The 25160-nt window shown below is 42.1% G+C and overlaps 1 protein-coding gene across 1 annotated transcript; it reads right to left on the bottom strand.

Moving 5' to 3' along the window:
- Nucleotides 1-9933: 9933 nt before the first annotated feature.
- Nucleotides 9934-25112, bottom strand: ERH (ERH mRNA splicing and mitosis factor). The gene is made up of 4 exons (XM_081935198.1): nt 24975-25112; nt 24047-24134; nt 22985-23105; nt 9934-10377 (listed from the first exon to the last, which is right to left on the bottom strand). The coding sequence occupies exons 1-4, from the start codon at nt 24975-24977 to the stop codon at nt 10275-10277; spliced, it is 315 nt and encodes a 104-aa protein (XP_081791324.1). The 5' UTR covers nt 24978-25112; the 3' UTR covers nt 9934-10274.
- Nucleotides 25113-25160: the final 48 nt, after the last annotated feature.

Here is a 25160-nt window from a genome sequence, read left to right as displayed (position 1 = left end):
AAAATGACCCTATGAACAAACCAGAAGTCCGTATGGCCGTTTTTCATCCTCCAGAGCCTTCAGGGAAGCCTCCTGAAGGTCCCTGAAGACTCCGGAGGACTAAAAACGGAACAGGTCTGCTCCAAGAGTGCACAGCTTTTGTGACACTGTAATAAAAACAATTGTTTGGAAAAGCTCTTGGGGAAAAAAGTATGATAAGCTAGGATTTTTTTAGGAAAATAGAGACAATGTTGTGCCAAGGGACAAGTTGAGGTCTGTGGAGACTCTCCAGACAAGAAGAGACTAAGAGAATACCCACCTGCACTCTGGCCACTCCTCATGAGGAGACCACATGATTTGAAAGTCCTTGCAGTCATCTCATGAATTGAGCAGCTGAGAAAAAGGTATGTAGCTTTGCAGCTGCAATGGAGCCCTTTGAGAACACTGGGTTGAACCAAAATCTCACCAAAATCTGGATATAATAATTTAAAAGTTAGAGAGATCTCCGGACTAGCAGTAGAAAACCCACTCAGTGAGTCACCCTTGTCTCCAGATTAAAGAAAAAGTGAAACAATTTATTTTTATTTATTTATGTCTCGCCTTTGAGTTATTTCAACTCAAGGCAGAAAATACAGATAGTCCTCAACTTGCCATTCATTTAATGATCGTTCAAAGTTACAATAGCACTGAAAAAAGTGACTTATGACTGTTCTTTACACTTGCAACCATTGCAGCATCCCCATGGTCACGTGATCAAAATTCAGACGCTTCACATTTACGATCATTGCAGTATCCCAGGGTCATGTGATCATCTTTTGTGACCTTCCGATAAGCAAAGCCAATGAAAAAAACCAGATTCGCTTAACAATCATGTTACTAATTTAAAAACTGCAGTGATTCACCGAGCAATTGTGGCAAGAAAGACAGTAAAATGAGTAAAATTCACTTAACAAATGTCTCACTTAGCAACAAACATTTTCGGCTCAATTGTGGTAGTAAGTCGAGGACTAACTTGTATATGTAGTAGTATTTCTTCCTCCTTCACTCTACCGAGAGTGTGACTGACCCAAAGTCAGTCAGCTGTTTTTCATGCTGAAGGTGGGACTAAAACTCAATAGTTTCCTAGTTTGTAGCCCAGTGCTGTAGCTACTTAAAAATAGCAATAAAAAACTTAACAAGACTTTTATCTTAAATGAACAAAGTGGACAGTTAGATTTGAAAATTAGCATTTTGGTGAAGGTGCTTTGGAATTAATTAAATACATAAACCATACATATGTTGAAATGTTGATTGTTTAGAATTGAAGTGAAAAGACAATTGGGGGATTTTACAAAATATCCAAAATTTCCTTTATCTTTACAAAAGATAAAGGAAATTTAAGACAGACTATATAACCAAAACTGTGGAATTCTGGAAAAGGCTGCAGCATTAGTACAGAAAAGGCAAAATGAAGAGGGAGGGAGAGAGGGAGGGGGAGAGAGAGGGGGAGAGAGAGGAAGAAAAAAAGAAAGAAAAAAAGAAAGAAAGAAGGAAAGAAAGAAAGACTCCTTTTTATTTTCACCTTTTTAATTGATCTACTCTCACTTTCTGGATTACAAATTTTAAAAATGGTAACTATTAGGAAAACATTAAAAATTTGAGAAGGGAAAAGTGAATAATTAGAACAACTAATGGAAATATTACAAAAAATGTCTGAAGAATTTGAAGAATTATTTCAATCTCATAAAAAGATGGACTTTTCATTTGAAAAGTAAATGGAAAATTTGTAAAGCTGGAAAAAAATGAGAGAAGAGGTTAAAAATTGAAGTCTGTAGGTTAATTGATTAACAAAGTAAAACAAATTAAAGACAAAGTGGAACTCTTAGAAAGTAAAAGAGGAATAATAAAAGATATGGAAAATGTTTATACAATCTGGCATTATTGGAATTGTGATAGAAAAAAACCTTGTTTGAGATTCAGAATTCTGAGGTAGACACTACAGAAAAGATTGTTCAATCTTTAACAAAATTTCTGGATATGATGTAGATGCAGAGATAGACAAATTCTAGAGAAGCAATATACAACTTGAAAAACAAAGAAATAAGCTAAGGGATATTCTTGTACACTTTATCAAGAAGATCAGAGACCAGGTTTTGCAGCAACATTTTAATACAAGATGAAATTAATAATGCAGATGTAATTATTCCTAAAGAAATTGAAATTAGAATACTGCATAAATGAGAGCATTTTTTTTTCTGACAAGTTCATTGGGATAAATTGGAAGATGTGATTTTCACTTTTAAACAGCAGATGTTTCAATTTAACTTAGTTCCATAAGAGACTTCCTAGAAAAAAATTAAAGAAATGGAAACATATAAACGTGACAAAAGGAGTTATGCAATAAAGAAGAATCTGAGTAAGGAGGTATCATGTTAGGAGCTGCAAGTATTAATTTTTTTAAATTTTTGGCATAAATGTGGATTTTAAATGCCTTATGTGTGATATAAATGGAATGCTTTTTTAAAAAAGGAAAAAAATCACTATTTGAACAAAATTGAAATGAGATATAATTTGTAGGAAATGCATATTAGAAAAAATAACACTTGCTTTATTAAAAAAATAGGTGAATAGTTTATTTTAGTAGGAATCAAAAAGAGAAATGGAGTTATTTTCTATATAAATCCACCATAATTGGGAACATTAGTGAAGATGGAACTTTTCAATCCACAATTAGATATCCTGCCAGAAAAGTCTACACCAGGGGTCCTCAAACTATGGCCCGCGGGCTGGATACAGCTGCCAAAGTCATTAATCCGGCCTGCGCGGGACCCCAAAGCTGCCCCGCCCACATTACTGAGCACAGGACTTACCTTCACGAGCCCCATGGGCTGGAACTGGAAGGTAAGGCCAACGTTTTTGGCCAGCAGAGTGCTACTGGAGATGGGGGAGGCCAAAAACGGGCCACGTGGAGGCCCCAGGATGCCTGTGTGCCCTACTTTTGGCCTCCCCTGTCTCCAATAGCACTCTGCCAGCCAAAGACAGGGTGCGCAGAGGCCTCCCCGGGCCTCCACGCGGACAGCAAAGTGTTGCAGGAGGAATGGAGGAGGGCCACATGCTTGCCCACATGCCAGCCAGACTAGTCTTCAAGTTTCAAGTGACAAGAGATGTGTTACTTTTGGGGAGACCATGAGATTCTTCCGCCTCCCAGCTGGTTTTCAGCATGCCACTCATCAGCCTCCGGATGTCAAATTCCCCCCACCCAGCATCAGTTCAGGGGTTCCTTCCCACCCACAGAGGGGGGGGGGTAGAGAGAGAGAGACAAGAGACACACAAGGAGACAGAGAGAGAGAGAGATGTTGATTATAAGCTCCTTGGGGCTGAAAAGAATTGCTGCAAAACTGAGTTTCCTGAAGTAGACTCCTAAACAACTTAAAAAACGATCTAGTAAAAAGAAAAGTCAACCAAAAGAGCAACATGCAAACAAAAGAAAATAAAACACTCCCAGGAGCAAAATGAAATTAAAGTTTGTGTGTATCGTTTAATGGACTTCTAAATTGGCCACGCCTACCCAGTTACATGACCACCTAGCCATGCCCACCCAGCCGGTTCAGCCCCCCAACAGTCTGAGGGACCATGAATTGGCCCCGTTTAAAAAGTTTGAGGTCCCCTGGTCTACACAAAATGGCTCTTTGGTTATTAGGTTCACCTGTCATTCATGAGATTAAGGATATATGCATAATGCCCCATGAGGTAACCTGAGCTGACAATGATTGCCTCAAAGTCACTCTGAGTCACTCTAGCTGAGGATGGACTAGAACAGTGATAGTTAACCTTTTCAGCACCGAGTGCTGAAACTGGAGCAAGCACATGCCAGAGCACCAGAACCCGGAAGAGAGCAACTGACCGGGGCACATAGCGGCCAGCTGCTATTCCAGGTTCTGTCATGCACATGTGTCTTTGCGTGAAAACCAGCTGGCCGGCACGCATGGGCACACTGGAACCCGGAAGAGAACAGCTGGCCAATGCTCATGCATGCTGGACTAGCTGTCCGGCCAACACGTATGATGGAACCCGGAAGAGCAGCTGTGGGCCACCTCTGGCACGTGTGTTATAGGTTCAACATCATGCGACTAGAACTGACAGTACCAACACCTTGACTATGCTGGGTCTTCCTTTATTCTCTCTTTGAATATAGAAGTTGTTCCCAAATTGTTACAAAAATGTTAAGAATAGGAAAATCTTTTTCTATTTTTTAATCTAATTCAGAGCAAAAGCAAATCTACAGTGCTGAGATGTGATAGATGTGAATCTGCATTCTTTACTGTGATGTGGACTGCAATCAGGAAACAGGGATTTTTTTTCCCCATTTCAGTTTTACATGAAATCTTTTAACCTGGATATTTGCTTACACTGAAAGATTCTGTGATTGCATTGCATATATTTATACAGGAGCAGAAAAGTAATGATTAGGTTGATAACAAATGCTGCACTTAGAACCTGTATTTCGATTTCCCCAAGTAGCTTTGCCCAGTCCTAGCAAATACATATCCATTTTCATATGAGCATTTTTGGTTTAAAGTATATTTATGCATTGCGTAAAACCTTCTTTGCTGCCCTATTTATTCTGAATTCCAAAAGCACTGATTTTACAGGCATGAAACTGCTTTTAAAGCTGAAAAAAATAATATTCAGCAACCTTTAATGTCTTAATGAGATGGAGTTTGTGATGCAGAACTATTGAGTGGAGTGAGAGGAAGAGATAGCATAGAGTAAGAGGAAGAGATGCAACAGTATTAACTTGGTAGGATGCACAGCAGAAAAATACATTCCAATAGAAGAGAATGTATGTAGCTCAGGGTTGAACTGTCCTTGGTGCTCTCTGAGCTTGGTTGATTGCATGCAAATGTTTCATTACCCAATTAGGTAACATCATCAGTGCTAGTTAACCAGTGCTCAATCCAAAACACCAGAAAATCCCTGGGAGCTTGGCATTCAAAAAAAATCAGCAATCAATAAACATAAAAATAAACCACATTTACACACCATTCAAGAAGCAATAAAAAAGCTAAGAAGAAAACCAAAAAAAGAGAGATCATAACACATTCTTTTCAGCAATCAACACCCAAATAAGCAGGAATTAACATCAGATAAAGAATCGGAAAACAATTATCAAGGGACAACCACCTTGCGATCCATAGTTATACATTACAGGTAATCCTTCACCTACAGTTCATTTTGTGACCTTTTGAAGTTACAACAGCACTTAAAAAAACCTAACTTATGACCATTTATCACACTTACGACCATTGCAGGATTACCAAGTGATCAAAATTTGGATCCTTGGCAACTGACTCATATTTATGACGGTTGCAGTGTCCCGGGGTCATGTGATCACTTTTGGTGACCTTCTGACAAGTGAAGCCAGGTTCCCTTAACAACCATGTTACTAATTTAACAACTACAGTGATTTACCATATTTTTCGGAGTATAAGACGCACCAGAGTATAAGACATAACAAGATTTTGAAGAGGCAAATTTAAAAAAAAAGGTTTTTGCACTCTACAGGCCTCCCAAACCCTCTGCATGCCTCATTTTTTTGCGAAAAACAGGGAGTTTGAGAGGCCTGCAAAGTGCTCCTGGGGGCTTGGGGGGGGCAAAAATGAGCAAAAAACATGGAATGCATAGGTTTTGGGAGGCTTGTAGAGTGCTCCTGGGGGAGGGGCAAAAACCGGCCCGTTTTTCGCTTGTTTTTGCCCTCCCCAACCCGGAGGAGCCCTTTGCAAGCCTCCCAAAGCCTATGCATGTCCATGTTTGCAAAGTGGGTGAGATTTTGGGAGGCCAAAAATGCTGTAGTCAGTGTATTTCACCCTTGGGGGGGGGGGGGGAAGGTGCATCTTATACTCTGAAAAATTTGGTACTTAGCAACTGTGATAGGAAAGGTCATAAAATGGGGCAAAACTAACTTAACAAATGTGTCGCTTAGCAACAGAAATGTCGGCCTCAGTTGTGGTCATGTATCAAGGACTCCCTGTATAAATTGGACAAATAAAATAATTAATAAAATAAAACACTAGCAGAGCAAGCTACTGTATATACAAATACGAAACAAGCTCCACGCTCAGTAACACTGATGATGCTACTTAGTTGGGTAATGAAACATCTACGATCAAACAAGCAAAATCACTTAGCACACAGAAAAATAAATTTCCCACGTCATCCAGCACAGAAACTCTAGGAATTGACCCTTTTAAGTAGTTTACTTCAACTGAGGATTATACAAGTGTCTTATTTTTGTTGCAGACAGGCAATCATAGAATTATTTCTGATAAAGTTGAGCTATAGTTCATTATTATATTCATTATTCATTTGCATTGTGTATATGAAGCGCATATACAGAATACAAATGAATACAAGTGAATAGACATTCTATGCAAGTTGAAGCATAGGCCTTGCTTTACATAAATTAGCCAATCGCAGCTATTCAGATATTTAATTTTTGAACTGTAACCTTCAGATTATTTTTACAATTGTTGAATGTATGTATATTTTTATCTATTTATAGCATAAATATTATGGACACAATAACCAATTCCCTACTCCGGCATACTGGACTGAATCAAGCTTTGTACACTGTAGAATTTCACTTGTGATAGGGAGCTCAGTGGGCCAAAGTCCTCTTTTCTGATGAGAGCAACTTTTGCATCTCATTTGGAAACCAAGGACCCAGAATATGGAGGAAGAATGGCGAGGCCAATCAAGCACAGTAATCCCACGGTCATCATTTTTTGGTGCTTTTGGCAAAAGTTGCTCTCATCAGAAAAGAGGACTTTGGACCACTGTGCTTCATTAAGACCAGGTCAACGCAACCGTCTACCAAGAGATTTTGGAGCACTTCATGCTTCCTTCCGCAGACAAGCTTTTTGGGGATGCTGCCTTCATTTTCCAGCTACCCACACTGCCAAAAGCACCAAAACTTGGTTCAATGACTGTGGGATTACTGTACTTGATTGGCCAGCAAACTCGTCTGACCTGAACCCCTTAGAGAATCTATGGGGCATTGCCAAGAGAAAGATGAGAGACATGAGACCGAACAATGCAGAAGAGCTGAAGGCCGCTATTGAAGCATCCTGGTCTTCCATAACACCTCAGCAGGGCCACAGGCTGATAGCTTCCATGCCACGGCGCAGTAATTGCTGCAAAAGAGGCCCAAACCAAGTACTGAGAACATATGCATGCTTATATATTTCAGAGGTCCGATATTGTTCTATGTACAATCCTTGATTTATTGATTGCATGTAACATTCTAATTTTCGGAGATGGTAGATTTGGAGTTTTCATGAGCTGTACGCCATAATCATCACAATTATGACAAATCACGGCTTCAAGTATCTTGCTTTGCATGTAATGAGTCTTATCTCATATATTAGTTTCACCTTTTAAGTTGCATTACTGACATAAATGAACTTTTGTACGATATTCTAATTTTTTGAGTTTCACTTGTACCTATTGACCAATCATTTCAAGAGTTTCAAATGTTTCCTCCATTTATTCTTGAATTCCGTGTATTTTGCTTGCAGAACAGCAAGTCTGGAGGGCAGCCATTGCTACTACAGTTGTGCCGGGCATGTCGATGTGCTTCTGAGTTGAAAAGATTGAAAGGTGACATCACTGTTATTCGGAGGATGCCCAGTTGGAGGTTTTGTCCCCGTTAAGTTGCCCACTGAAGTGGTATCCATTTATCTACACACGGCCACCTGCTTTTGAGCTACTGAGTTGGCAGAAGCTGGAGGGTGACGGAAGTTCATCTCGTCCTTAGCAGCAACCAGATTTTGAACATGAGTCTGCCAATCTTCAGCCCAACATCCTACCCTCGTGAGCCGCCATGCTCCTTAGTGCAACCATTGTACTCTGGCCTTCCTATCCATTCCTATTTTAGTTACTCAAGATGTCTCAGTAAAGAAAATATACAGAAAAGACATCTTGGCTTTACCCACCACTAAAGAAGCAATAATTGCATAGGAATAGATTTTCCCCCTCTCTTATACCAGTTGCAGTATTCATTGGAATATTATAGGCTATCTCTCAGCCAGACTAAAGACTATAAGCATGCATGTGTGCAAAATAGGCTTTTTTTGCTTATTAGTATTAAGGAAATAAAATTGTGTTTCTTCAATTTCCTTAATAGATGCTGCAATCCAGCATTTTTATATACTACCATATATATCCACTTTATTGTTTGAATGAATTATATCCTTTATTGTTTGAATGGATTGGCATGGTAATTCTTCTCTAGCCTTGAACACTGAAAGGAAATGTGTGCAGAATACTCTTGAAACACAGCTGAGCCACCTATCTAACTGCAAATTCAGAGGGATGCAATGGCGTGAAAGCAGATGAAAGCCAGCAGAATAGCTTAATGAGAATTAGATTTTGTGATAATGAAGTGGTAACAGTATGCAGCAATGCTATGTATCAGAGGAAACAGAACATCCAAATGTAACTGGCTTTTGCTAAAGTTGTTGGGAGATACTTCTAAATTAAAAAACCAATTTAAAAATCCAATCCAATCGAAGTTGCAAGGCCATTTTTTTTAGTTAAAGTCTTATATCCTCCAAAGTTTAAATATACTGAATTAAATACAGATCATCTGTGATAGAGACTCTACTCAGAAAACATGGTTTCTGAAGGATTGATTGATTTCCCACTCTGACTCCTGCAAATCTATCATGAAAATTTGGAAGATCCTCTGGAATGTGACAGGTAACAGTGTTTATTATTTAGTGTATGGCATTTGTACATCGAGAACCAGGGAGTCCACAATGTTATTACAGAGTAGTTTGGCTGCCTAAGATGCTAGTTCGTTTAGTTCATGCTTGTGCATTACCCAGGGTGCAACATGGGGGGGGGGGAACTAGTTGCACACAGAGGCAACAGGGAGGGGGCACAGGGAACCAGCCAAATATCATCATAAACAATAACACTGTTCTCCACAAGCAGCAGTATCTGCTGACCTTAGATCCTCTGAATGAATGGATAAGCAACTGTGAATCCCATTCACAATACTTTACATTTGTCATGCTAAATGTAATACAAAAAACATCTTATCACTTGTGCTCAATAGTAAATATGTAGTTTTTCTTATTTTTGCTTATTTCAATGGATAAACCTTTGATTCTGTTTAGAATGGGCAATGTCTAAGGGACAGAGTAGAGGCCACTGGAACCCATCCACTGAAAATAGCAAGACCAAAATATTCTGTTTTTTCTTCATATTTTAAGACTGAAATTCTTTCTTCTTCCATTCTTGCCCCTAAAACCACCTTTATTCCCTAAACCATTTTGGGGGGATTTAATCTACAGCAGCAGATCTGGACTGCAAATCTTCTGATAGCTACGACATGGCATCTACATCTTTTAAAATCTTTTGTCATTTTAATCTGTTTTTATTGTTTTTTTATGTTTTTTACACTATAAGCTGCTCAGTCATCATGAACCACGAGATGAGCAGCATATAAATTTAATAAACAATAATCTGGTAGCCCTAGCGCAAGGTGAAATGGAAACATTACAATTCCCATAAATATGCTATTTCCATCTTTAAATCCTACCAAACTGCCAGGCTTATGTACAATCAACTCCAAAAATATGAATTCTGGATTGGTTTAGAGGAGGGGCAACAGCAGAAATGGAATCCAAAAGCTTCATCCATTTTAATCCTAATTATTAAAAATGGGGGGGGGGGGGAAATCCCAAATGTGACAATTTTATCACCAAAATTTGGGAGTGCAGAATGCTGAGAAGTGAGATAGCCCATGCCTGGTTTATACTTTAATATGTTGTGTAAATCTGTTCAATAAATTATAGTTACACCCAACCTGGCTTAATGTGTGAATTCAGAATCTCAGTATGAACTGGAAAATATATTAAAAGGTGTTTTTTTTAGAATACCCAGCTTATAAAATCACCACTCAATATGTTTAACTAAAGAGCATTTATTTTATTTTTCACTATGATTGTTCACTGCCTCCAAGTAATACTACTGATCTCCCCTTCTCTGAGGAGTACATATAGCAACGGTGGCAAAGGAGATGTGAATAATCTTTAGGACCTGGAATAAAATAAACTAAGAAACGTGAAAAATTAAAAATTAAACTTCTGTAAAAGACATTTTCTTCTGGAATTGAACAAGTCTCTTACAGTTCTAACTGACTCAGTCCTAGTCATAGGTTTATAAGAATGAACAGTGGATTACAATACAAGACTTTCACTACAGAATGCTGTACACACCTGATGTCCACACCCTCCCTCAGTGCCCCATTATTTGCTTGCTTGCTGAGCTTGTCTGCGGAGAAGAACATAGATCTTCTCCTTTATCCAATCTTTATTGTAAGGCTGGTATGTCTGAGTATCAGCACGATAGCTGGTAGGAAAAAAAATAGATGAGTTAATATTTTTAATATTGCTGTTCATCATACATTTCTGTAAAACATTTTCTTAAAACCAGTGTAATTCTCAACATTTTGAAATCCCCTATTTCCAAGAACAATTATTCTGTCTTTCTGAAGATTAACAATTATTTCCTTGAATGTAATTCTATAACAATGTTGAGGCAGAAATTAAGCACACACTATATTAATTCTATTTCAATATGTAATAAAATATGTAATAAAATCAACACTTTTACTCTTTTCTAAAAAAAAGCTTAAGATCTTTGAATTTTATTATAGACATATACCATCAATATAGTATGTCATAAAAGGTACGGTATTAGATGTATCATTTAGACTTTTATGGCTACAGAGGAATATATATTTGTTTACTTAAAAATCTTATACAAGTCTGTATATATTTATATATTTACTTGCCCAATCTGTAAAATATAATTCTGGGCAGTTGGCAATATGACATGCATGCCCTCTGGTGGCTTCCTAAAATCTAAACACTCTATGACAAAAAAGGGGAAAAAAGAAAAATCAAAACAATATTAGCTATCTTTTTAAGGAAGTGCCGTTTAAAGTTGTTCTGTCTTTACAAAGGAATACATTTTGAAAAGTCCACGATCACCACTGGAGTTAGCAATTAGTATACTCCACTACTCCATGGTTTCCATAATCTTCTAATTAAATGGGTAATGTTGCTTAGAAATTCATAATAAAGTAGCACCAATAAGGCAAAGACACCCAACTTTATTTCTTCACAAGAGAATTCAGTAAGACAATAGAAGTGTTGAAACGGAGGAGTCGTCGAAGTCGCGACAATAAGACGTGCGATCTCAATGCTCTGACATCGCAGTCGACACTTTTGCCACTAGGTTGTCCAAATGGACCTAAACTGTCCCACAGAGACAGTGAACAGGAAGAATACGTCTTGCTGATCTCAGGGACATCGCAAAGTCCCTGATCGATCCAAGAGAAAGTCTTCAAGCCGGTGACAAAAAATCCAGCCAGAGGCTGACGAAGTCGGGGCAACTCCAAAACAGAAGGATATGGAAAGAGAAAGCGTTTCCAGCTGGTGAGGAAATTTTACTGTTTTAAGAGTGACTGCCTATAAAAAACTTAAAATAAATTCAAATTGGAGAACAGAAGAAAAGACCGTTGGCTTACCTGAACGGTCGTTCTCTGGGCGCTGCGGGAGAGTCCAAGCATGGGTTAACACAGCCTAACTGCCCTAGGACTGACTGAGTTTTTTCCTTGACCACGCCCCCTTTGCCTCTGGCAGGTCAGTTTTAAAAACGAAAGGTTCAATAGGACGTCTTCAACCAGTCTCTGCAGAGTTTTAGATCTGGATCCTCGAACCCTGGGTGGGTTTGGACTCTCCCGCAGCGCCCAGAGAACGACCGTTCAGGTAAGCCAACGGTCTTTCTCCTGTGCGCTGCTTGGAGAGTCCAAGCATGGGACATACCCAAGCTATCGTGTCCCAGGGCGGGCAGAGTCATTGTCCTTTGTAGCCTCCACAACCCTTTGTAGTATACGTCTTCCAAAGGAGGCTTCTGCCGAGGCAAAGATATCGATCTTATAGTTCTTGATGAACGCCGTGGGCGAGGCCCACGTGGCCGCTCTGCAAATGTCTATGATGGACGCCTGGGTCGCCCAAGCAGCTGAAGTTGCAGCGCTCCTCGTTGAGTGCGCGGTTACTCTTCGTGGTGCAGTCTTGCCCTGTGTCTCATAGGCTAGCTTGATGCAAGCCCTCAGCCAACGTCCAATTGTGTGGGATGAAACCTTGCGACCAAGGGACCCAGGGTGGAAGGAGACAAATAGGGATTCGGAACGCCGAAATTCCCTTGATCGTTTGATGTAAATTTTGACTGCCCTTCTTACATCCAATTTATGCCAGATTTTTTCCTTCTGATGTACTGGATTTGGACAAAAATTAGGAAGAATCACTTCCTGGGCTCTATGAAACTGAGTATTCATCTTGGGGATGAAAGATGGATCAAGTCTCAGAATGATTCTGTCAGTATGAATAATGCAAAGGTCCTCCCTCACAGACAGCGCAGCCAATTCAGAAATTCTGCGAGCCGATGTTATAGCTATGAGGAAGGCCGTCTTAATAGTCAGATGATGGAGGCTTGCCTTCCTGAGAGGTTCGAAGGGAGCCCCCGTTAAGGCCTTCAGGACATATGGCAAATCCCAGGAGGGATATCGATGAACCACCTGAGGAGAGATGTTCATCGCCCCCTTGAGGAAGCTCTTTACTTGTGGGTGCTGACTAAGTGATCTAGCAGATTTGCAGGTAAGAATGGTGGATAGTGCCGCCACCTGCCTCTTGAGTGTATTGGGCGCGAGACCTTTGTCCAGACCCTCTTGGAGAAATTCCAGCAAATTTGGCACTGAAGCCGAAATGTCCTGCACACCCTTGTCCTGACACCAAGATGAAAAAGCGTTCCACGTATATTCGTATATCCTAGTAGTGGAAGGTCTCCTGGACGCTTGAATAGTTCTGATGACCTTGTCTGAAAATCTCTGCTTCCTCAGGAGGTCCCCCTCAAGTGCCAAACGGCTAGTTGCAGCCACTGGGGATCTGGATGCTTGATGTGACCCTGGCTGAGGGAGATCTGCTCCTGAGGAATCCTCCACGGACTTTGGATGGAGAGGCTGACAAGGTCCGCGTACCAGGACCTCCTGGGCCAGTGAGGGGCCACTAGGATTAGATCGGCCTTTTCTGACAGTAATTTGGTCACTACCTGGGGTATGAGAGGGAGCGGTGGAAACGCGTACAGGAGTCCTGAGGGCCAAGTGCTCCTCAGCGCATCCGTCCCCTCCGCTAAGGGCGAGTGGTATCGAGTGAAGAAGCGGGGCAGATGTGTGTTGGTGCTTGTTGCAAACAGGTCTACTTGCGGTTTGCCGAACCTCTCCACGATCTGAGAGAAGATGTCTGGATGCAGCCGCCATTCTGAGTGGTCTATCGTCTGCCGACTCAGCCAATCCGCTTCTTGGTTGCTCGTCCCCGATATGTGGTCCGCTGTTATGGACGCCAGATGTCGCTCCGCCCATCTGCACAATAGTTCCGCCTCCTGCATGAGATTTTTGGAGTGCGTGCCTCCCTGCCTGTTGATGTGGGCCTTTGTGGCAACATTGTCTGTTAACAACAGTACATGATGACCCACAATCTGAGAAGCAAAGTGACGTAGAGCGAGGCGAGCGGCCCTCAGTTCTAGCCAGTTTATGCTGTGGGCCGCCTCCCTCTGTGTCCATTTTCCTTGCGCAAGATGTCCCTGGCAGTGCGCTCCCCATCCCTGTAGGCTGGCATCTGTTGTTACAACCAGCCTTTCGGGCTCCTTGAAGAGGCACCCTTTCCTGACCGCCGCTGTGCTCCACCAATGCAGGGAGCGAAGTACTTTTGGCGGTAGTTTCACGCGTCTTAACGAGTTGCTGTCCCTTGACCTCTGCATTGGCAGAAGGAACCATTGCAGCTCCCTTGCGTGAAGCCGTGCCCAGGGAACCACCTTTAGGCAGGAGATCATGATGCCCAGGAGCTGGGATAGTTGCAAAATCGGCACTGACCTGGGAGCTTTGCATAGACGAAGTTTGTTCTGAAGATTCGCCATCCTGTCTGGAGACAGAAATACCTGGCAGGAGACGGAGTCGATTATGGCGCCAAGATGTTGGATTCGGGTGGTCGGTTCTAGGTGACTCTTCTGCAGGTTCACTGAAAACCCGTGGTGTTGTAGAGTCCGTATGGTCACCTGAACGTCCCTTCGGGCCTGTTTCTGATTGGAAGAATGAATTATTATGTCGTCTAGATAACACTCTAGCCGAATTGGTCGATTCCGGAGGTGGGCCGCCACCACTGCCAAGATTTTGGTGAAGGTCCTGGGGGCAGACGAGAGGCCAAATGGGAGGGCCCTGTATTGATAATGCCTCCCGTCGTAGTGGAACCTCAGGAACCTTCTGTGGGCAGGGTGAATGGGGACATGGAGGTAAGCTTCCTTCAAATCTATCGATGTGAGGAGATCCCCCTGTCGAGTGCAAGCCAGGATGGAGTGGAGGGACTGCATCTTGAACCCTTTGTATGCCAGATGCTGATTTAGGCACTTTAGATCCAAGATGGCCCTCCACCCCCCTGAGTTCTTTGGGACTAGAAAGAGGATGGAATAATATCCTCGTCTCTCCTGTTCTTTGGGAACCGGTTCTATGCCCTGATTTCGAGCAGATGGAGGATCTCCTTCTGCATGAGATCTTTCTTTTGGGGATTCTTGGGGATGGGGCAACGGATAAATTTTTGTTGAGGGAAGGATAAGAACTCCAGCACTAGGCCCCTCCTGATCGTGTTGAGGACCCAAGTGTCCGAAGTTATCTCCTCCCACCTGTCGGCATATATTTGGAGCCGACCCCCTATGGGAGGATTCCTGTGATGGTCACTTCCCCCTACGAAACTGTCGGGAATTGGATCCCCCACGAAATGGCTTCCGAAAGGAATGCTGTTGTTGCTGCCTTCCCCTGGACCCGTAATTTGTCCTGTCCTGTCCCCTGTCACCTGTCTGGGGAAATGGCCTCTGATAAGAAGAATTAGAGCCGGAAGCTTGAGAGTTATCCTGCGCTCTAAAGGGCTGTCTCCTGAATGAACCTGAACCCTTACGTTCGGCTTTCTTCAAGGTGGCCGGGAGAATTTTGCGTTTGTCCTTTGTTTCTATGACAAACTTCTCCAAGGCCTCTCCGAAGAGTTGCCCTCCCTTAAATGGGGCGGAAGCAAGCTTCCATTTGGCCTTCATATCAGCCTGCCAGTGGCGGAGCCACAGCAGGCGACGTGATGTCACATTGGACGCCAAGGCCCTAGATGCGAATTTAGCCGCATTAAGGGAGGCATCTGCTGAATACTCTACGGCGGTTATTATTTTATTGATATCATGCCGCCATCTAGAACCTGCTGAGGGAGGTTTGGACCTGAGTTGTCTTAGCCAGAGGAGAGAAGCCCTGGTGAAGAATGATGCCGAGGTGGATGCTCTAATGGCCCAGGCAGCCGCCTGGTGCGTCTTGTGGCATGCCTTTTCTGAGCGTTTGTCCTCGGCCTTGAGTCCCTCGAGTAAATCTGCTGGAAGATTAGAAGTAGAAGTTAGAGAGACCACCGGGGCATCCACCTCAGGCAACTTCAGCACCTCATCCATTTTGTCTTCTACAGCGTAAAGGGATTTGTCCCCCCCGCTGGGATTGGTCAGGGTACCAGGTTGGACCCACTGCCTTTGGACTACGTCCAGGAATAAGTCCGGAACTGGAATCATTTCCTGGGTTGGTGAAGGTTCCTGGAATAAACCTTCCTTGTGGTCCTTAGTGGGAGGGGGGGTGGCTGAGGCACTCTTGGGAGTGGGCCCAAGTTCAGTGGCTGCAATGGCCTTGTGAAGGATGGATTTAAACAGGGATGGTTTAAATAACCCTGTAAAGGCCGGTTTATCAGGAGGAAGATCCTCATCCTCCGATAATTCAAAATCCTCTATTTCCCCCTCCTCTAATCCTGTGTCCTCCGTGGCAATAGAAGTGCCAGGTGAAGCAGGGGCTTGGTCTCCTACAGGGGCAGGGGTTGCCCTGGCTTTAGGAGTGCTAGCAGAACCAGTCTCTTTCTGTTTGAGACCATCAGCTATTCCTTGGGAGATGGCCTTAGCTATGATCTCCTTCATTTCAGCTGATAATGCGGGACCCTTGTCCTCTCTTGGGCGTCCCTTGGAGCCCTTGGAGGTTCTCCTTTCCTCCCTCTGAAATATATCCTGATATGGTTCCAATTCCTCCCTAACAGAAGAACTGGGAGAGTCTGGGTAGCCCCAGGAGGCATCTGGGGAGGAGTCCCTTGAAATCCCCCCAGTTGATGGAGGTGAACCATCCTGGTGGGGAGAATCCTGATCCTGAACCTTCCCTTGGGGAGAATGAGGCCTTGCCCATGCCTCCTCTTGATCTGGGGACCTGCTGGCTTTCTGGGCCTGTGAGGTATGGCCTCTACGGGTTCCCTCCTTACTGGTGGGTAAGTCCCCTGAGGCTCGGGAAGGGGATCTATTGGGATTGCCTCTCCCTCCCTTGTTTCCTTTGGGGGGGGGCTCCACTCTGGGCCTCTTGGAAGAAGGCCCAGCCTGCACCTCCAAACCTTCGTCTGCCATTGTTGAGTCTGGATTCACAGGAAGGCTGGATGGGTATGGAGGGCACCGCTGGGACGAGCCAGACGGCCACGAAACGTCCGCGGTTGCTGAAATAGGCAAGGGAAGCCAGCCGGCGAAATCCCTGCCTTAGAGTGCGAAAGCGGCTATATCGAGATGTTCGGCCTTGCCGGAGCCCCGGACAAGGCCCTCAGTCACTAAGCGTCGCTGCTGCTGCTGCTACTGGCGAGGACTGACTGCGAGGTCTGCAAGCTCTGCCGTTTGAATCCTGAGGCAATTTGGTGGTCTAAAATGGCCGCTGCTGCGCGCGCAGCCTCAGTAACCAAGGCAACCCTCTCCGAAGTGGAGAAAAGGGCGCGAAAGGTTTAAAATGGCCGCCGCTGTTGCCAGGCAGAATCTAGAAGCCGTTAGGACACCTAAGGTTCCGAAAAAAAAACTTCCGCGGCTTTAAAGAGGAGATCCCCAGCGCCAAACAGCTGGTTGTCCCCTGAAGCGATTCCGCTCGCCAGCTGGAGCCGGACAAGCCTCAATCCTACCTCGCTTAGCCTACAAGCAGCAGACGATGAATCTCAGACCTCCTGAGCTGTCAAGAAATGCTTTAGCTGATTGTCAAATTAAATGGTCAGGAATTCCTTTAAATGCTGATGTGGGGAGTCCAAGCAAAAAGCCTGAACTGGAGAACTCCCCTGCAACAGTCCTATCAGGCGGACTGAGTTTTTAAAACTGACCTGCCAGAGGCAAAGGGGGCGTGGTCAAGGAAAAAACTCAGTCAGTCCTAGGGCAGTTAGGCTGTGTTAACCCATGCTTGGACTCTCCAAGCAGCGCACAGGAGAATAAGCGGGGGAATTAAATCTAGAATGGTTTTTGACAGGGGGTTATCTTTTTTCTTTTGAATGTTATCTTCATGGACGGAATTTATGTAAGACCTTTAAAACGAACGGACTAAGCCTTCTTCAATTTTCCTTTTTTTAATTACTCTCTGTAACCTATGGTTCAAAATCCTCCTCTTTCATTACTGTGGGTGTTTTTCTAACTCATTTAAGAATTGGACTTTCTTTTCAATTTGAAATACAAAAAAGACATTTAAAAAAACTTTGCAACATTGCAACAACAGCACTGCTACTTCAGAAGCTAGAAACTTTATGTATTGGAAACGAAACACTTTACTTTCTCTCACTGATTATCTCGGCCCGGCACTTCAAGGTCTTACTGCTTGTTTACAGAGAGCAATAAGAAGAAAAGCACACAGATGTTCCTTTGAGGTACTTCTAACCAGAGAGAGGTGAAGATGAAATTATTATTGTGAATTGAAATCTAACCTTTGCTAAAAACTTCTAAGCTAAAATAGCAGTGTTTATTAGTTGAAAACAATGGCGCAATTTCAACAGGAGAGAGGCTTTAAGTCTGCAAAAGATATTCTCAGAAATACAGAAATTATCAAATACACGTGAGAGGATTGAGAAGAAGTTGGATGATTTAGTACAATTAACAGCAAAATATGATGGAGAAGTTAGAGGCTTATCAAGTGGATAAAGTGGCAGTTAAAATTCAAAAAACCAAAGAGAAAAATGAATATAAAGAAACTAAAACTCCTGATATTTATGGTGATTGTTTTGTCTCTGAAAATGGAAAGAGTGGAATATTGAAAGAGGAATTAAATGGAGGGGAAACTTACTTCAGATGGCAAGATACAGAAGAAGAAAAAATAAAAGAATTTATTTTTTTATAAAGAGATAAATTTATTAGCAATAGTTTTGATAACACCACTGACAATTAAATATAAATGGATTAAGGAAACAGAAGAAGGGTATTGAAATTCCATGAGATTTTATAAGCAAAGAGTTGCTAAGAGGAGTCCATACAAAGTTGATTAAAGAGAAGATAAGAAGACTGATACCACAAACAGCAGAAGATATGAGACTGTTTTGTTACTGGAAAGATACAGGTTGATAGATGGAAGAGTATAACTTAAAACTAGCTAAACTTAGTGAAATTTAGTGATATTAGATATAGTTAAACAAATAATTGATAATGATAATAATGTATACAATGTGTACTGTCATGATAAGCAATAATGGGATATGAATATTGAATGGTACCCATGAAAGGAAGATTAGAAACCCTCTTGGATTTTATATAAAGATTAATATTATTAGGGGGGAAATGTTATGATATAGGATATAGTTAAATAAAGGAGGGATAATGATGTATATATAGGCATGGATACAACATAAGGAAATTGGATGTAAATTGCAAATAATGTTTTGGAAAGAAGGATTAGAAAATTTTGTTATTGAATATTATGAATGTTTAACTAGAATAGGACATAAAGATTCAGTGTTATTGGAGGATCTTAGAAATAGTAAATTGTATTAAATATTGGTATATTTTATGATGAAGGATGTTTAAACAATTATAGTCAAATGTAAATGAAGGTATGATGATGGAAATATGTATAAATATTTGAATTAAAATACTTGAGTTAATATGAATTGTTTGATGACTGTGGAAGAGTTGCACAAAAGCCTTTTGTAACCAACTGATACACTTTCTACAGTATGCAAAAAAAAAAAGATTTTATGTGTTGTGTTTGTTTTGAAAATAAAAAAAAATCTTTATAAAAAAAAGAAGTGTTGAAACAATAATGGAGAGGTCTATGACTAGAAAACCAATTTTACTACAGGTAAAATGGAAGTACTTGATGTTAGATGCACAACAAAGGAAGTAAGGCTTTATTCTTTATTAATCAGAAATTTGTACTCAGGGAATGCTGCCTGATCTTGACCTTAATATGGATGCTCAAATGTAGTGTTAAGTTGTTGCTCCTCTAAAAGATAGATAAACTTGCTGTGATTATGCATGCTATTGTAATATGTACATAAATAACATTATTCTAAGATGTTACAAATCTTGAACCTGATTTGGAAACTTCCACTGGTTTAGAGCCTGACTGCCAAAATATAAACTATATACTATTCTGAATATATACACTTTGTCTATGCACTGATTTTCAGCGAGCAACTGGGCTCAAATTAATGGACTAGTTGTACTTTAAGGAACTAAAGAGTAGGACGGTGCAGCAATCTGGAACTGAAAGAGCGAACGAGATTTGAAGGGATACTTAAGGTATTGTATACCTATGAGAAAGTCCTTACATGAGCTAGACTTATTTTAAGATTTCAAAAGATGTGACATGAGCCCTACAAATTAACTTTTTTTCTGTGAATCCAGACTGCTGCACATCTCTACTAAAAAGATATATGCAAATAAATGCCTCCTCCAATATGAAGCTGGCTAAAATCTATCTCAAGAGTACCTAGTCCAAATGTCCACACTAGAAGACTTCAATATAATGATCAGATAAACTATGATACATCTCCTCCAGGGGATTTTTCGTTCAGCTGATAAAACTGCACAATTTACATCATTCTGGGAAATCTTTTCCTTTTAAACCTTTATAATATTTTGTACTGTTACATCGGTTATTTTTAAAGTAGTACATAAAATCAACTCCCTCATAAAAGTATACCAGTGAATTAGTACAATATGAAATAGGGATGGATGTATTCCTAAATAATTCCACTGTTCAAATACTTGTTGCTATTTCTCTTAATACTGAGATTATTCAATAAAGAACTGTTGACATTGCATTAGGATTAACCAATTCCGTTGCATTTAATACAATGACAATAAAGATTATACCTATACTTATTAGATTGTACTTATAAAATATACATAAGGTGAGAGAGGACTTATCACAAGTAGTTTTTATCTCACAGCAGAAAACTATACATCCAAGATATACTTATCTTTGATTCACATAAGTTTTTGTTCATTCTTTATTAACTACTTCCCTCATATCCTATTTATTCCATAAACTTTTGTTGCATTCTTGGAATTAAGGTTATTAATTAAGGAATTAATCAAGTCAATAAATTGGAAATATCCTCCATGTAAACATTCTTTGGAGAACCAGCTTGGTGTTATGCTTAAGGCATCAGGCTAGAAACTGAAAGACTGAGTTCTAAATCTTGCTATAGGCACGAAGTCAGCTGAGTGACTTTGGGCCAGTCACTCTCTCTCAGCCCTGGGAATAAAACAATGACATCACCACCATCACTGTCACCGTAAAAAACAAAAAACAACCTGGTCAAGAAAACTGCAGGCATTAGTCAAGGCAGTCACCAGGAATCAAAAGTGCAAAAAAAAAAAAAAAGCCCATTAATCATCAGTAGCAATTGCCATTTCCCACTACGTGATAGGTATAAGCTATGGAATTCTAGTATTTTGATAACAGTCCCAACCAGTTAATACTGAATGCAATCCAAATCAGGATTTTGTACTCCATTGTCATCTTATTTTAGGCTTGTAATAAATTATAAGCTACCTAAGCATTGGTTCTACAATGGTGAATGAAAATTAAGAGAGGATTTTGAGAGATGGGTGGTGATATTAATTTGATACCGTGTTTCCCCGAAAATACGCCAGGGGCTTATTTTCTTTTGCCCCACAAAATATGCCCTTGGGTTTATTATCAGGGAGGGCTTATTGTTTTGGGGCTGCCGGGCGGCTGCTCCCTTGTGAACTGGCTCCCGAAGAGCCGGGCACAGCCTCAGCGGCGAAGCAGCCATGAGGTAACCATGCTCACGAGCAGCCGCCCGGCAAATCCCCTCTCCAGCCGGGAAGAGCGCCATTCACTGACCTAGGGGGTAATCCCTAAGGTGCCAAGCCATGTGGCGCTCTGCCCGCCCTCCAGCTCCCGCGGCTTGGCACATTCGGGATACCCCCTAGGTCAGTGCATGGAGCTCTGCCCGGCTGGAGAAGTGGGTTGCACGAGCGCCTGTTCCGCCCGCAGCCTCACCAAGCCCTTGCGCAGCTCTCCCAGGCCACCGCGCTGGCTGCTGCTGTCCACCGCCGCCCCGCTCCGCGCAATTTCAAAACTCGGGGCCGAGTCTTTCAGCATCGGCCGCTCTAGGAGTGCTCTCTATGGTGGGCTGGCTGCCGGACAGAGAGTCTTCCAAAATCTCATTAGTTCAACTCGCGAGGTTTTTTTAACAAGGGGATTCAATGAGCGAAAGGGCGAGGAACGCAACAGAGCTGTCAGTCTCTGGTAGCGCTAGGACATGCGTCTCGCTTCTCCCCCCCACCTCTCCCCCCTCACTAAAGGGACGGCAGGAGAGGGAACCAGCCAGGCTGCCTTTATCATTGGGGCGAGGTGGGCGGTGTTGGGCTGTGAGGTACACCTCTTATCTTTCCAGCTTCATCACGTTCCTTGCCCTTTCGCCCATTGAATCCCCTTGTAGGAAAACCTCGCGAGTTGAACTAATGAGATTTTTTTTACAAGGGGATTCAATGGGCGAAAGGGCGAGGAACGCGATGAAGCTGGAAAGAGGTGCGCATCGCAGCCCAACACCGCCCACCTCGCCCCAATGATAAAGGCAGCCTGGCTGGTTCCCTCTCCTGCCGTCCCTTTAGTGAGGGGGGAGAGGTGGGGGGGGAGAAGCGAGACGTGTGTCCTAGCGCTACCAGAGACTGACAGCTCTGTTGCGTTCCTCGCCCTTTCGCTCATTGAATCCCCTTGTAAAAAAAGATCTCGCGAGTTGAATTAATGAGATTTTTTTACAAGGGGATTCAATCAGCGAAAGGGCGAGGAACACGACGGAGCTGGAAAGGTAGGAGGCGTGCCTCGCTTCTCCCCCCCACCCCACCTGCCGCCCCTCGTTAAAGGGACGGCGGGGAAAGGAACCAGGCAGGCTGCCTTTACCATTGGGGCAAAGTGGGCGGTGTTGGGCCGCGGGGCATGCCTCCTACCTTTCTAGCTTTGTTGCATTCCTCGACATTATATTCAGGGAAGCCCCTGGTAAAAAAAAAAAAAACTTCTCGCGATTTCAAGATGTTTGATTGAACTCGTGAGAAGTTTTTTTTTTCACCAGCCGCTTCCCTGAGCACAATGGCGAGGAACGCGAGGAAGGGAACCAGGCAGGCTGCCTTTGCCGTTGGGGTGGGCGGTGTTTTTTTGCACGAGAAGGAACAGGCAGGAGGGGGTGATCACATTGCTGGCCTGCCGCTGTTTTTGCGGCGAGCCCTCTTTTTGCCCCGGAAGCTGTACCGGTAGGTGGTACAGTGTTAATGGCGGGGACTGGGGGCGGGCTTATTTTCAGGGGAGGGCGTATTGTGGCGCATGCTCTGAAAAGCCCGATTGGGCTTATTAGCAGGGCGTGGCTTATTTTCGGGGAAACACGGTAAATACCTTCTAGATAATCAAAGTAATATCAGTAAATTATAGTTGTTTCAAAAACATATATTTACAGTAATACTCATCAAATATCTCTCACTTTCAAGAGCACAGACCAGTAACATTAAAAGTCTAATTACATATGTGCAAACCACCATATGTATATATAACTGTAGAAGTAAAATTGTAGATGTTAAATTATATGATACATACACAAGGCAGCTAAGGTCAGCCAAATCATCGATGAAATCAAATAACTGGCTAATATCATATGTAATGGAAGGGCTGTTAGGATTCATTCTCTTCAGGTGTTCTTCATACATTTTGCAGACTCCTAAAAAAGAAAAGAATGCTGTTTAGCAGTTACATTACACATTTGTGCCACCTAGTTTTCAGGGTACTTGAATGTTAAAAAATACAAACAAGCAATCTGAAGAGAAATATGCTAACACTAGGAATAAATGTTAATTCATCTATTAGTGAGTGGATAAATATAAATACCTTTACAATTTTGAATAAGAATTGCAAGAAAAGTGAGTAAGATATAGATTATTTTCAACCTTTTAAATCTTACTAAATATCATGTAATCTAGATATTGCCTCATTATTCTGCATGACTGACTATAGTGCCCAAAGCTGAGGGGTATTGGGGTTCGTAAGATATCCTTGTGTCAAACTGCTAGAGTCATCAATGACATTTACTTCATTAATCTAATAAAAAGTACAGACTTTATAATTGTGCAATGCTTTCAATTTGATTTGAAACCAGTGTTTCTAAGCACACAGAAGCAGTTCTCTGAAATTAAATACAGGTAGTCCTTGACTTACGACCACAAAAATGTGTTGTTAAGTGAGGCATTTTTATAGTGAATTTTGCCATCTTTCTTGCCTCGGTTGTTACAGAATCACTGCAAATGATAAGTTAGTAACCCAGTTTTAACTGGGTGAATCTAGCTTGCCCATTGACTTTGCTTGTCAGAAGGTCATAAAAGATGATCGCATGAACTTGGGACATAGTAACAGTCATAAATACGAACCAGTTGCCAAGCATCTGAAGTTTGATCACATGATCATGGGGATGCTGGAAAGGTCACAACTGTGAAAAATGGTTATCAGTATGGTTTTTTCAGTGCTGTTGCAACTTTGAACAGCCACTAAACAAACTGTAGTAAGTTGAAGGCTACCAGTATTATTTTATTTGGCACATGGTACAAGAATACAAGATTTATTAGCTATTTTTCTTTAAAACTCATTTAAAGTTTTTTTAAAAATTACCTTCCATACATTCATTTACAGATTCATAATCTGCGTAAGTCCTGCCTTCAGGCCGTTTGGTTGGCTGAACAAGCAGAATTGTATGAGACTGAAAAGGAAAGACAACAATCTTAAAAGGGCATCAACAATAAGTGTCAAAAAGTTAGATCTTCAAATGCAATTTTTGTTCCTGCACACAAATTTTTACATACAGAAACCAAGGTCGTTTTATTCTGATGCATACATACTACGGGAAGATTCATCCTTCCATTTCAGCGATAGTCCCCCCCCCCCATAGCTCTCGATCTATTTTTTCCAGTACAATTAGATTTTTTACAAAAAACACTGTAAAACTCTACCGATTATAATTCAACTGTTACTACTCCTATTCGTTTTATCATCGGAATTACTTTTCGATTGCTTTTTCTATAATCCACTTTCAAATCATTAAAAAAAACAGATGATAAAACGTTCCAAAACATTCCCTTCTGCCTGAAGGGGACCGTTACTTCTCTGTTCAAGGCAGGTCTTTTCCTTTGGGTGTTTGGCAAATACAACGAAGGCCAGGGGACCAAAAAAAAAAGTCTTCAGGGAAACTCCGGAGTTGGATGCGGCGCTGGCATCGTCTTTCCGAGTAGCCCCCCCTGAACATCCCTTCCGAGGGCGGGTTGGTCCTTCTGTCCCAATATTGGGAATATTATAGGGAATATTGTGAGAGAGAAAGGTGGGGGGAAAGGGGGGGATCCCAGTAACTGGCCGACCTCCCATCGCCGCCATGGCCACTTCAGGCCCACTGCGAAGGAGTAACGAGACGAAGGTGTTTTATTCACGTGGAGGCCCCCCTCCCTTTATTTATTTATTATTATTTTTGCAAATAAATTCAGCCCGCCTTTTCAAGCCTCAGCCTCATAAAACGACGGCCGCTCGCGCTTTATCTCCTTCGACTCACCATGGCGACTCGTTCCGCTCGGCTCAGGCGCGAAGCACAAACTCCCCACGACGCCTCTTACCACAATGCACCGCGGCTGCCGGATGCAGGGCACCTAGTCTTTCGTGCGTTTGTAAACCCCTCCCGCACCTCGGGTTGAAACCATAGAGACGCCGTTGCTTTCGCTCTCCGATTTCAGAAGCTAGA

Source organism: Natrix helvetica, assembly GCF_964273705.1.
Source record: "Natrix helvetica genome assembly, chromosome: 1".
NCBI lineage: Eukaryota > Metazoa > Chordata > Lepidosauria > Squamata > Natricidae > Natrix > Natrix helvetica.
This window is presented reverse-complemented; position numbering and strand designations above follow the sequence as displayed.

Excerpts from the sequence above, each read along its gene's own strand:
- ERH (XM_081935198.1), bottom strand. Across the intron at positions 23,106-24,046 it reads TGTAAATGAATGTATGGAAG|GAGTCTGCAAAATGTATGAA; the intron begins GTAATTTTTAAA and ends TTTCTTTTTTAG. Across the intron at positions 10,378-22,984 it reads GCTGACCTTAGCTGCCTTGT|CTATCGTGCTGATACTCAGA; the intron begins GTATGTATCATA and ends TTTTCCTACCAG.